This window comes from Phyllobates terribilis, unplaced genomic scaffold (genome assembly GCF_046119375.1).
Source record: "Phyllobates terribilis strain yellow unplaced genomic scaffold, ASM4611937v1 Scaffold_4851__1_contigs__length_56592, whole genome shotgun sequence".
NCBI classification, from domain to species: Eukaryota; Metazoa; Chordata; class Amphibia; order Anura; family Dendrobatidae; genus Phyllobates; species Phyllobates terribilis.
In genome coordinates, this window is record NW_027367600.1 from 31,406 (window position 1) to 45,989 (window position 14,584).

Here is a 14,584-nt window from a genome sequence, read left to right on the forward strand (position 1 = left end):
GTCTAAGGTTCAAACCTTTCCATAACTGGTTCATACAAGAGATTCTGAAATCAGAGGTTCTAAAGGGACCGAAGGACGCTGGTTGAATCATTCTACGTCGTGCCGTGACGTTAACTAAGGCGCTGATCGGGAGGCTACCTGAGGGAGGAGTACTAACGTTTCTCCCATTATTGTGTTTTGTTTTTGTTTCTTTCTTAGGAAATTCACGGAGCTAGCAGGTAGGAAGCCATCGGAGAAGTAAAACCAACACAAACCACCCGAACTCACCCATGTCACGATCGCGACCTAAGCATCATGATCGAGAGTTTGTCCCAGTAGAGATATCGCAATCACGACCTACACATCACGACCGCGATACGACACAGTCTATGCTCAATTCAGACGACAACGAAGATGGTTGATCGGGGTGTTTTCTTCCTCTTCCCTTTTTATGATGTCCTCTTTTGCTGCATTGAGGACAATGCGCTATTCAAGTGTGGGAAGAGGAGTTGACGTGCCGAGGAGTTCTATGATGTTGTTTTTGGTTTCTTTTGCTATTTCCGCCGATTTATCTTATATTTTCGAGTATTTGCTGAACTGTTTTGTTGTTTTTTGATCGAGTCTGTATCAGATATGTCTTGAACTTTCATTATTTATTATTAAAAAAAAAGAAAAAATCAGAAAAACCCTGGAGAGTAAAAAGTGATTGCATCGAAAAGGGGGGCTCCAACAAAAAAATAAAAAAATAAAAAAAAGAACCAGGCAAGTAAAAATAGATAAAAAGGAAAGGTGGGTGCCTGAAAATAAATAAAAAGAAAAGAAATAGTTCCTACCACTTAGAATTTTGGTGAAAACCCGAAAGGGCGCTGGTATTACATTGTTTGTGATTGATTCTATTTGATTGCATCTATATTGGCGTCGGAGACATAAGAAGGGAGTTGAAGGATGTCTCGAGTTTTAGGATTCACCAAGGAGGGATAAGAAGTTAGTTTTTAGCCTATTATCTCTTTGTTTATGAGCTTATTATTATTTTCCATACTTTGCATGCTCACCATTTCACTAGTTTATCAGATTTTTGCTACACATTATTGGCGGTTGTGTTAGATTCTAGGATTAGATTTCTATTTCTTGGAGTTTGATGCATATTTTTGTGGTTGTGCTATGCAGATTTTTAAATTAGGATTGGTGGTTTTGATGTATGGATTGTTTATATTATTTAGTGGTTTAGGACATTACTTGAAGAGGAGGAATAAGAAGTGTATAAGCGAGTGGGAGACTCGATTTTATCTTCATTATGATATATTTATGTACCCTTACCCTTAGAGGAGATTAGGATTCCACTTGTGCTTTAACGCACACCACTTGGTTCGATTTTATATTGTTATGGAGTGGTGACATATGAAGTGGAGAAATAAGGAGGGTTTTGGGTAGGACAACTCGGAGACATAAGAAGATAGATAGGAGTTAGGTTAGTGCTCGATTACACTTGGAGTTTGAAGTATAGTCGCTAGCAGGCTTCTCTACACTTACTATATACCTTTGTGCTTTTAGGATGAGTGAGTTTTATTTTGCTTACTCGAGGACGAGCAAGGTTTAAGTGTGGGGAAGTTTGATAGGAGCTTATTATATGGTGTTAACTAGCGACTATTAGCTTAGGATGAGTGGTATTTAGGTGCTTATTGAGTGGTATTCCCGGAATCCGGTATGGTGTTCATTTATGGATTTGCGGGATGCTCATAAGCGGTATTTTGTGATTTTATTATGGAGATCTTGTTTGTGCTCACTTTTAGTGCATTCGGGACGAAGCTAGAGAGAAGGATACCACACCTACACCTATCGAGAAGCCGAGAGGCGAAGCCGAGCTGCCTCGAAGCTTGTAGAAGGCCAAAGACCAGCTCGAGAGAGGACGTCACGACTGAGAGGAGGTGTCGCGACCGAGATCCAGCCCCAGAGAAGAAGTCACGGCCGAGACTACATGTTGCGATCGAGACTTAGCCTCAGTTGACATGTCTCGACCGAGACCATCCTGTCGCGATCGCGACTTTTCCCGACCTGAGAACTGAAGCCACATCGCGATCGCGACCTACATGTCTCGATCGCGACACGGAGACGGACCGTCCCAAATTGCAGATTTTGTCCGAGATTTTGATTTGTTTTCCCCATTTTATTAGTTATTTTGATTATTTTATTTCCCTTTCACTAGATACTATATAAACCATTAGAAATTAGGTTAGATGAGACCTTTGATTCTTTTTACAACTTCATCCTTAGAAAGTCAGCAGCCAAGAAGAAAGCTTCCACCTTTGTTCCACTTTCATCATCCTCCCTGGTTAGTTTTCATCCATAATTATGTATTGCTTTCGATTGGCTATGTCTGGCTAAGATCCTACTAGTTCACTCTTAGGTTGAAGCCATTATTCTAGGAAAAGTTTGTGAGAATTCTTATTTTTATGTTCTAAGTTTAATTTCAGGATTGTTTTATGATCTCTTGTGCTTTATTGTCTATTGATTGATCTTGATTTTATCTAGGTGCGCAACTAGGTTGATTATTATCCATCATATTGCTAGGCTTGATAATTCGATTTGAAAAGTCTTGTCTTTTAGGTAGCAATCAGATTTTGCATAGACTATTTGCGGGTGCTTATTTTGTAGAGATTATAAACCTGTGTTGAGTATCGGTGATTTGCCAATGGTATTGTATAGGCCTACTTATCTTTGATCTTTATGCTATTGCGCTTTTGAACATTAGGATTTCTTTGGTTATTGCTTACAATAAGGGTTTCTAGGACTATTTGGACTAGTTGCTATTTACGAACAAAGAGTAGGACAACCGGATTAGATAATTACGGATATAGGTTAATAGAATTCGATGATCAACATTCCATAAGAATAATGCGATGATGCTAAAGGAGTGAGCTTTCCATCATTGTTGTTTACAAAGTCAACGTTATTTGCATTTTAATTGCTAGTTTAGGATTATAATCATAAACCCCCTTGTAACTACTTGTAGCACCAATAGAAATAAACTATCGTTCTGGCTCTCTTGGGATTCGACCCCTTCTTACCGCTTTACTAGTGGATTTATTAAGTTGGGTATCTTTGATAGGAACAACGACCGTTTTAAGTCCTGTCAATTGGTCAAAAGTTCACATGGTATTCGGGTATCCAGGCAAGTAATTTTGTGTGAAAAGACTTGACCACGTTCTCATGTCTTCAGATACGTTGCTCGTGTGGACGAATGCCTTGGTGAGACACCTTCCAAAACTTTTCTCCTACCACATGCCTTTGTTATGTAGTCTGAAGCATAGAATGGGGTATAATAGAGGTCGGAGGCCTTTTCGTTTTGAATCAATGTGGGCTAAACTTGGTGCCGATATCATGAAATCTGAATTTACCGGCCAATGTGGTTTTATCCGAGCTCAAGGAGAAGCTATTGGCTTGGAATCGGGTAGGTTTTGATAGAGTCTGTGAGAGGAAGTCACATATGATTGGCAAGATTGAGAAACTCCAAGTTTACTTTTGGTCCAACCCTTCGCCTCCCGCATTAGATAAGGGGATGTCATATCCCCTTACCTCTTTGTCTTGTGTTTGGAGAGGCTTAGTCAAGTGATTGAGTGATCACTTAGAGAAGGGTGATGGAAGTCCATTGTTGCCTCAGTTAGGGGTCCTCATTTGACTCACATCATGGTCACGGACGATATTCTTCTCATGCGGGAGGCGTCGGTGGAACAGGTGTTGGAGATGGGAGATGCCACGATATTTTTTTGTCTTTCTTCTGGGCAAAAGGATAGTCTTGTAAAATCTAAAATTTATTTACTTCCTAACGTTTCCCCCGATGTGCATGTGAATGTAGCTAATGCTAGTAGTATTCAAGTCATGGGTGACCTTGACCTTTATCTTGGTATTCCTCTTCTTCACAAGTCAATTGGCAAAACGATGTTCAATCGGCTTATTAAGAAGATCAACTCTAGGCTTATATGGCGGAGAGAGCAAAAAAACATCTTAGCTTTGTTGGGAGAGTCACATTGCGTAATTCGATGATTGGCTCGATTCCTGGTTATTCATAGGCCTCTCTCCCTCTCCCGGTCCTCAACTTGCAAAAAGATTGACACGCTAACAAATAACTTCATTTGACGTGTTGATAAGCACTAGGAAGATGCATTTTGGGAGGTGGTGATCAAGCCAAAGGAGAGTGGTGGTTTGGGGACTAAGAAAATGGAGAAGCATACCCTTTCACTCAACGGTAAGATTGCATGGCGATTCCTTCATAGTACAAATGAGCTTTGGGCAAGAGTGATTAGAGGGAAGTACATCCGGCCTTCACTAGTCGAAACGAGCAATTTGTCACCTATTTGGAGGTCCATCCAAAAGGGTGTTAACAAGGTGCTGAGCCCGGGTACGAGATGGTGTCTTGGAAATGGCAAGATAATTCGGTTTTGGAAGGATAATTAGGTTTCAAATATAAGTCTAATGGAGTTGGTTCAGAAAGATGTTGTGATTTTCAACCCAGATGAAGTGATGGAGGGTTTTTGGTGCTAACGTGTGGGTGGAACTGGCCCTATTTCGCTGCACTACTCTCGGGGGGATGTGCTCTTGCTGATTTCTTTGCATTCTATGGTGGAAGAGGAGAGTGTCATTGACTCCTTGTCTTGGAAATTTATGTCGAACAGTAGTTATAGTGTGAGCTCTCTTACAAGAGCTTTAATCCGATAGGTAAATATTCTAATATTGATAAAGCTATATATGTTACAATATGGAGGTTTAATGTGCAGGAGAGAGCAAGGTATTTTGCATGGATGGTGATTAAGGGGCCGATACTAACAAACGTCGAGAGAAAGAGCCGCCGCATTGAAAATGAGGATGATTGCCCTCGGTGCAGGGCCTGTCCGGAGACCTTACTCCACATTTTTCATGATTGCAGCCAGACAAGACAAGTTTGGATTGATCTCCTTCCATTTATGCCTCGATCGGATTCATTTCACTGAATTTTACGCAGTGGGTGCGGGCAAACCTTGCGTCAGATTGCCAACAATAGGATTGGGGTGAAGTTTTTTTCTTATTTAGCTCCTATGAAAGTGGCATAACCGGTGGGTGTTCGAGAAGGAGGTCTTCGTTGGGAACAAGGCCCAGATTATCTGGGAGCAGGTGACTGATTACGAGAAGGCAAGGAAGATCGGCCTAGTTAGTAGTGGTCTTTCGAGGCATCTAAGGAGCATTGCATGGTCTTCCTGCACATCTTAGAGAAGTTGAGCACGGATGGCTCGGTCATTGGAGGTTGTGCTTTGGACGATGGGGACCTTAGAGACGAGCATGGTAAGTGGGTTTTGGGGGGGTGCATAATATTGGGCCGTGCTCGGTTCCTATGGCCGAGCTTTGTAGGATTGTGTCTAGGCTTTCATTAGCTTAGAGAAAGGGATACATCAGGGTATGTTTAGAAATAGATTCGTGTAGCAATTCTATTACTAAACAAACCTATGTATCGTTGTCAAGCCCCCTCGCTAGCCTTGTTGCCATGGTATTTGAAGGGAGTGGCAGTGGCAGTTCTATCATGTCTACAGGGAGGCTAATAGCGTCACCGACACTTTGGCTTCCTTGGCCTCCGCTTTTCCTTTATGTCTTTCATTGTTTGATTCCGTTCCAGAGCCTATTCCGAAACTTTTGGATAATGACATTAGGGGACGAGCTATACTCCATTTTGTTTTGTTGTAATTCAAGTGGTTTTACTTATCAATATATGATCTCGTGAATACCACCTTTTTTATAACCAATTTGTTTTTATAGACAGATAAATAAGTAGATATATCTCTATGATTTAAGCATGAATTCGAGGAGGTGAAGAAGCAAAAATCACAATCCACCATAAATATTTAAATGTATCACTCATCTAATGTGATTATGCAAGTAAAAGAATCAACCACTTGTAATCTAGTGGACGTTATGATCTTGTATGTGAAAAGTTTCTTAAACAAAAACTTCATTTACACAAAACAATAGAGATGGGATGGGAAAAAAAATGCATAACAATCTAGTCGGCCACTTCTTTCCCGTTCAGTCAATGCAGTTCTGATCCTGTGCCTCATTCCCTTTCCTTCTGAACTCCTGTCCAACGGGCATAATCTACCACCTGTTGTGATTATACAACCGTAAGTATAATATCAAACACCCCTCACTCATAATCAATCAGTTAATGCTTAATAAATCTCTTACATCAGAGATCCCAAGAACGTGTTGCCAGTTCGAACTGCGAAACAGAGCAAGCTCAGTAGCAGCTTCTGTTGGTGCAACATCGGCTCTAACATGCGCTGTTCGATTACTCCAGCCAGCACTTGGTACCTAACCCAACAACAATGTACATGTTAAACAACCTCACCAGATGTTGATGCGAAGAATTTTGATCATATGTGGGTTACCTGAGATTGCTGGATATCGCCATGTAGACACCATAAGCTACACTCGTTGGTATGATTGGTACATCCTCTCCTTCGGAGACATAGGACTTATCTAGCGCCTTCCTTGCATTAATCAACAGGTTCGTAAAACCCGTCCCAATCTGACACAAAAATTCCATGAGAATTGTTAAGTTAGCATACATGTGTCCATGGAGAAATCGTGAAGTATTAAGCTTACGAGGGAGGCGCTTGTTCCAACGACAAAGAGCTTGGCACCATTCCTCTGCAAGATATTAAACAAATTAAAATGTTGAAATGGATGTTGATGATATTGGTGAAGAAATTAAGTCCTGGGACATACTAGGATGGCGCCTAGTCTCTGGAGGAAGGTGTACGAGGTTCCAGCCAAGGCAACCTGGAAAGCGTTGTCAGGGCAGCCATGGAAATACTTGGCTATGGGTCCGGCAGAGAGTGCGAGTGGTGGACGGAGGGAAACTGTTGGCGCCGGAAGCCATACCAGCATGAAGTCTGCAATTAGTGCCATCACCTGAACATGATCGAATTAATTGCTATCCAAGTATATATCAAGAGTTGATTGGGGGGATTTACTATACCACATCGGCGAAGACAAAGTCTAATTCCTTGGTGAACTTTCCCTGCGTCGCTCATACTCAGCTGCGGTCTTGGTGAAAATGCCAACACCACACTCCATGGCAACCTTAGCGAGGAAGAGATCATCAGCGAGGAGCCTCTCCCTGAAACCAGCGAACTGGAGGAGCCAGCTGATGAAGGGGTTACTGTCGAGCTGTATGTAGCGGGTGATGACGGCGCCAGGGATGCGGCCTTCCTTGACGGCAGCCGCCAGGTCATCGGGGAGGGTGCTCATTGTCCTCCCCTGCCTTGCCATCGCGAAGATTGCCTCTGTCATGTTCTTCTTCGCTACATCCTCTGGCTCCTCCTCGTCGTCATCATCATCACCACCGCCACCCCCGCTGCCGCCACCCCCGCCCACTCGACCACCTCCGCCTCCGCCCCTGAGGAAGAGGATGGTGGGTTGGAGCGAGAGAGAGGCCTGGGTCGAAGAGAGGGGGAGGGGCGGTGGGAGAGAGAGCGGTGCCGGGAGAACGATGCGGAGGCGGAGATGGAGAAAGGGTGGGAGAAGGAGGAGGCGATCATGGTGGTGGGGATGTGATCACTTGGAGGATGTATGTGTGGCTGATCGACTAGAATACAGAGGTATGGTTTGGAAACAGAAATTTAGTGGATGGAATGGAATGGAATTACACTATTGATCCAAAACTCGAACTCCATCACCAAGCAGATGCATTGGGTACTACAGTACAGAAACGACACTTGAACTTGCAAACTCGTAAAGCGTTTGTAGTCCAACGGTTAGGATAATTGCCTTCCAAGCAATAGACCCGGGTTCGACTCCCGGCAGACGCATTCGTTTGCACCTGGAACGTTTCCAGCAACTTTTTGGGTTGACTTTTCCAGCAACTTGTACGTGGAGTCTGTAGGTAGACAGAGGCTCAGAGCATCACAATTTTTTTTGTTTCTTTGACTATTTACAAGCTCTATATCTTTTGGAAAAGTTTTTCTTGCATGTTTAATAGTAGGAATCTTCTTTTAACATGGAGTTTATTCTACATCATTATTACAGATGATCTTAAAAATTATATAAAAAAATGATAGTTTGCAGTCGTGAAATTAATGAGTATGTGTCACATCGTTCTGATACAGAAGTCAAGTAAATTAAAGTGACCACGATCTAGAGCTTCTTGCTGAAGGGAGTCAATAATTTCCGAGTCACCATCTGCAGACGCTCTCAAATTGGTTACTTGATTTGCTTCTCTATAGCAGGTAAAAAATTTGACTTCTCCAAAAGATAGAATGTTTTTTTAATATTGAGCGCAATATTCTTTATCTGCCAAGAAATGTGTCAAATGTCCCTAATCGCGTTGATTACTGAGAGACTATCGCCTTCAAAGATAATCTTATCGATAGACCTTCTGACTGCTTCCTTCGTAGCATATAGAGTCGCTAGGGCTTCTCCTTGAAGGACTGTTATACATGGTATCAACTTCCTTTTGAGAAATGAAATTTTACCGTCTGAGTCACTGGCTATAAAGGCAATGAACGCGTTGCCTTTGCAGTATTACGGATGCATCGAAATTTACTTTAATCCATCATGGAGGAGGTTTCTCCATGTGATGGTTTTCCGGAGCATTTTCTTCTTTTGAGTACGAGGTCTTGTTGAACATTCCATTTTAAGAGTCGACTCCCATTGGCATTTTAGAAGAAAGCCCAATCAGCTGCGGTGGAATTCGATGTGGATTCTTGAATATCGTTTTATTACAATGTAGTCAAATATGATGGCATAAGAAACACATTTGTTCTGTTTTTGTATTATATTTTCGAAAGTGTTGCAGAGCGTCATTTAATGTTGAAGATGTGACAATAGTGTAAGAATGTCCCAATCTCATTTGAAACTTGTTTATAATTTCTATTGTGTAAGGGCATTGATAAAATAAATGATGAGTATCTTCAATAGCTGCTCCACACACTGAACAGATTGAGGGATAGTGTTACAAATCGATTAATTCTTTCGATTGTTGGAAGACAATCATTTAGAAAGAGTTAATAAGAACCATATCCGTAGAGGGTGAGTAATCTAATCGACTTAGTTCGGTGACTATGTCGGATCAAATCACTATAGAAAAAAAAGTTAAGTTAACTAAATAAGAGGTTTTTGCAGTAAACCACCCGTTATATAGCGGTTTTTTGCAGTAAACCACCCCTTAAAGTTGACTTTTCAAGAAACCACCCAAACGTTACGTTTTTATTACCAAACACCGCCCATGTCCGCATTCCGTCAAGTTCGACGTTAAAATGTGTGATTTACCGTTTTGCCCCTCGAAAATCCAAATATTTACGTGGGTATTGCCATCGAAGGTCGCCAAATTTCCGTCCGCCATTGAAGCCGATTGATGCTCGGCTACAAATTCACAATCGAAGCTCGCCTGCCCCTTCTCCTTCCTCCTACCACCAAAGCTAGGGCTTCGTTTCGCGTATTCGCACTCCCCCTTTTCCTTCTCTTCCTTTCGCGTATTCGCACTCCCCTAATTCGATCCTAAATTCGACCCTGTAATCGACAAACCATGTAATTCAACCTTCAATGACCCTAATTCAACCTCCCAATGTAATGTCAGACCTAATTCAACCCTAATTCGGCGGACCTTCAATGGCGGACCTGCAATGGCGGAACCCTAATTCGACCTTCAGTGGTGTTGGAGGACCTTTAATGGCGGAAGGAAGAGAAAGGACCTTTAATGGTGGTCGAACAGTGAAGGGCGAGAATAAGAGGAGGAGGAGAACGAAGGAGAAAGGATCGAGCGGTAAAACGGGCAATACCCACGTAAAATATGAAAGTTTCGAGGGACAAAACGGTAAAAAGCACACAATTTAACGTCGAAGCTGACAGAATGAGGAGATGGGTGGTGTTTGGTAATAAAAACATAACGTTTGGGTGGTTTCTTGAAAAATCAACTATAAATAGTGATTTACTGCAAAAATCGCTATATAACGGATGGTTTACTGCAAATACCTCTTACAATAACATAGGTTTTAAGAAGGTGTAAAAATATAAACCTACTTTTTGAAAAGTAATAATTAACATAACCTGAATTGTACTATGAAGTTAAAATATAACTTTTTACATTTTGGGAAACATGATAAACTTATTATAGAAAGAAACTAAAACCTGAAAAAGTGAATTAATTAACGGATCATGACGAAAAAATAAACAATGAATTATAATATATAATTATAACCTTCTATTAAAATACTAGGTTAGAAGAACCGAACTTTATAATATACATCCAAAAAAACAAAGCGTTTTGTTTGGAATTATCTGTTATGTATCGAGTTTTAAGAAAAACCATCATTTAAATTCGAAATTATTCAAAATCACTCAAGTTTCACTATATTCTTACTAAAAAGCCGCTGTGTCAAAATTTCCATCAAAAATACAAAATGACTTAAATATCCCGACTTATTTTAAAAATTGAAAATATACCTAATCTTCCCTCTTCATTCACCCAAATTCCCTTTCTTTTTAATGCCCAATCCACCATTGATGCCTTGTGAAGAATAACACTGCCATTTTCACACGCTATGAAGGTTTTGAGAGTCGTATTAACACCAGCAACAACAAGCTCTCCTTCATAGATAACGAACGAAACTCAACTGGTCACTGGTCAGCGCTCCCTTGAAAACCTGAGACTTCTTTGTCTTGTTCAACAACATCCTTGGGGGAAATTTTTGGGAGTACAGTAGATCCCTGAGTACAGTAAACAGAAGGAATGAATGACTTTTTAGAATCTCGAATTGGAACAACGATTTAAACAAAAACAGAATCAGTGGGAGCAAATTGAAGAGAATGAAGGAGGGTAGATCATGTTTCCAGTTTCCACCACCTAAAAATCTCGGACGTTTGATGGACGAAAATTTCTGGGTTGAAATGGACCTGTTTGACCACGGCGACATCTGGTTCCGGTCGAAGAGGGACCAATCCATCACGGGTAAAATTCTCCGACCAATCGCACGTAATGGTGACGGTCTCATGGATTCAATAGAGAACAACATTCTGCTGGAGATAGGACATGTCTAATAACGCACGAAAGCTGGTCTGGTGAAGGAAGAAGAAGGTTGGGTGGGTGGAGGAAGTAGGTCTGGCCGTCTGGGTGGGAATTAGGGTTTTTAAGTTATGCATTTCTAGATTCCAAGCAATGGAGATGTCAGGATGGAGGAAGAAGGTCAAGGTCGGAGGAAGATGAACATGGCTCAGATCTTTACAGTTCTGGATGTGTACTTTTTATTGAGTTTAATGACGGCCGAATTTGAAGCTTGAAGAGGAGTGAATGGAAGTCCCTAAAAATAGGGGTAAAAGGGTCAATTTATATAATTTTGACGGAAATCGTCCGCGGTCACTTTTAGTAAAAAAGGGAGTGAAATATGGTGATTTTAAATAATTTCAAATATGAAGGATAGTTTCTTGCAAAACTAGACAAATAGTAACTGATTCCGAGCAAAAATGTCAGAAAAAACAATTATCAATTATCAATAAATGATATTTTCAATTTATTATCGAGACTATATAAACATATTCAAATATAGGTCTACAATATCGCTTAAAATCCCCTAGTTCCAGGTTCTCTTCCTCATTGGCACAAGTCTCCCATCTTTATTTGTTTCCCTCTCTAAAGTTCATTGTCCTTTGTCATTCAAGAAATTAGACCTTTCAGCCTCGTGCTACAAGAACTTGTTTTTCTCATTTTCCTCTTCTATTATAATTAATTAGATCTATGACATACATAAGTCTCGTGTGAAGCATGAGCATGGAGGTCAATGCTTATGCGGTGAAGTTGATTTATATTTCATGTATGTCTAAGTGTAATTTATTTCATACAATACTAAATAGGTCTAATTCTAATCATTGTAAATGTCTATATATTTATACACAAATGTCTATTTATACAATTGCACAATGAAATTGAACATTTAAAAGAATGCAACAAGTAAAGAATTATAACAAAAGATCGAGGTTATTACTTGAATAACTAAATCGAGCTCTTGAACTAATCATCTAAATTAGCCATCGAGCAATCATTTTAGATGTATTTATAGATTGAATTAGCCATCCGAGGAGGAAGTCGCTAAATTTTTGTAATGGCGGATTAAATGCGGGAGGATGTTGTTAAGTTCTGTAACGCCAGAATAATTATGGAAGGAAGTCAAAGGATTGTAAGTTTGTAACGACAAAATGAATGACGGCATGTGTGAATGGTGACATTATTAGTCATTTGTTGTGTTATTAAGTGTATATCACCCATGCCAATTTTATATCATTACTAGATAGATAGATATATATTGAAGAACGGGCTATAGTGAAGACTCGGATATAAATTACAATTCGTCCTTATTATATATTTTCTATAGTGTCGTTAATAATTCATCTAAAGTGATGTTATTATTATATTTTATTGTTGACATGAGGATTCGAGTGTAGATGATAATTCGTTACTATTTTATTGTATCATTAATACATCTTGTATGTGATCTTACTATAATGCTTTATTTTTATTTGTTATAAATGAACTTTTTTTTATCTATGTATATTTTTAGTTTTTGTAATAAAAAATCTAGATCTATATGTTCCCTAATTTATATAGTCGAGTTATAATTGTAGAAACTTGAATTATATTATAACCATATATTTTCTATAAAAAAGAATAATAGTAAAAAATATTATATGAATATTATTATTTTGGTTTTAACGAGCTACATTTCGAACGGTCCAATAATCCTATCTAATTGAGCCCAAGAAAATGCTTTCTATAAAGAATAGTAATGCAATAAAAATACTATATGAATATTAGTAGGATGGTTTAGTCGAGCTACATTTCGAGCACTCCAATAATCCTATTTAATTGAGTCCAAGAAAATAATAATCATTTACTTTTTACATGTATAAGTAACTCAAAATTATTAATGGTGCATGTAGTGTTTTTCTCATATGTTAAGTGGTGTAATTAATGGTTATTAGGGGAGTCATTTAGTATTTTTTGACACCCTTAATATATATAGAAAGGATCCTAAATGGTGTAATGAATGACTATTAGGGGAGTCATTTAGTATTTTTTGACACACCTAAAATTATAATTCGTCTTTATTATATTTTTCTACATCGTATCATTAATAATTCATCTATGTGATATTATTATTACACTTTGTTGTTGCCATGAGGACTCCAGTGTAGATGATAATTTGTTCCTATTTTTTTCCTATAATGTATCATCAATACATCTTCTATATGATTTTATTATTATACTTTATTTTTATTTGTTACTAATGAACTATTTTTTGTTATTTATATATATTTTTAGTTTTTACAATAAAGGATCTATATTTATGTACTCTCTAATTTATTGAGTTGATTTATAATTATACAAACTGGAATTATATTATAAGCACATATTTTCTATAAAGAATAATAATACAATAAAAAATACTATATGAATATTATTAGTCTGGTTTTAGTCGAGCTACATTTAGAACGATCCAATAACCTTATCTACTTGAGCCCAATAAAATAATTTCTATAAAAAATAATAATACAATAAAAATACTATATGAATATTAATAGTCTGGTTTTGGTTGAGCTATGTTTCGAACATTCCAGTAATCCTAACTACTTAAGCTGAAGAAAATGATAATCGTTTACTTTTTACATATATAAGAAGGTTTATATAAGTAACTCAAAAGAATTAATGGTGTATTTAGTAGTTTTTTTATATGCTAAGTGGTGTTAATTTATGGTTTTTGGGAGAGTCATTTAGTATTTTTTTAACACCCCAAAATTATAATATATAAGATAACATATAAGATAGGATAGAATAGGATTATATTAAATAGATTAGATATTAGAAACATGATAATCTCACATCAATACCGATGTTTAAAAACCTGGCTCTCTACACCATCTTTTTCTTCCTACGAGGCCATGTAGTGTCGCTTCTTAAAGAGCATTCATCTTGCTCTCAAGATATTCATTCTTACTTTTGCAAGATTGAAGTTCTTTAGACAATGAATTGATCTTTGTAGTCAATTCAATGGTAAGAGGAATATCTTTTGGACAAGATGGAGCTTTTTCAGGGGAAAACCCTAGCCCGGATCTAGCTCACAAAGACAGAATGATTTACAGTCTTTGCTTTAATAGACTGGGTTAGTGAGTGAAGCTTATTCATTTTAGTATCAAGTTAGCTTGAAACATCTGAATCACAAGCTTGCTTAAGACTTTTGCCTTTACATTGTGCACATAACTTTGTAAGGACAACAGTTTCAGCGTATAGTTTCTTGGATAATTCAACTGCTTCAGCCATATGTCCACTGATTTCCTCAGTCTACTCATTAGCTTGAGCAAGAATGGTATCAATATCTTCTATCAATCCTTCAAGAGAGTTAATCAATTCCTCTTCAGGTAAAAGGTTAAGCTTGATAGAGGATACCTTTACCGGCTTGTCATTGTCTGTTTCCTCATTGCCATGAGACACATGTCTTGATTGTTTTCACATACATCAAACTCGTCATCGGAGTCTCCCCATCCAGTGAAGAACACCTTTTTGGGATCAGTTGTGCTCGTGTTTGCAGCGACC

The 14,584-nt window shown here is 38.7% G+C and overlaps 1 protein-coding gene and 1 non-coding gene across 2 annotated transcripts; one reads left to right on the forward strand and one right to left on the reverse strand.

The window, feature by feature from the left end:
* Positions 1–6,055: 6,055 nt before the first annotated feature.
* Positions 6,056–8,637, reverse strand: LOC141249610 (uncharacterized). Its single transcript, XM_073669709.1, is given in 11 exon segments — positions 6,056–6,102; positions 6,185–6,312; positions 6,390–6,529; positions 6,607–6,651; positions 6,730–6,915; positions 6,983–7,020; positions 7,023–7,402; positions 7,774–7,882; positions 8,110–8,244; positions 8,352–8,455; positions 8,549–8,637. Coding segments are annotated over 11 exon segments (1,401 nt in total).
* On the forward strand, positions 7,743–7,814 carry TRNAG-UCC (transfer RNA glycine (anticodon UCC)). The gene has a single exon. It is a non-coding gene; the product is annotated as a tRNA-Gly (tRNA).
* Positions 8,638–14,584: the final 5,947 nt, after the last annotated feature.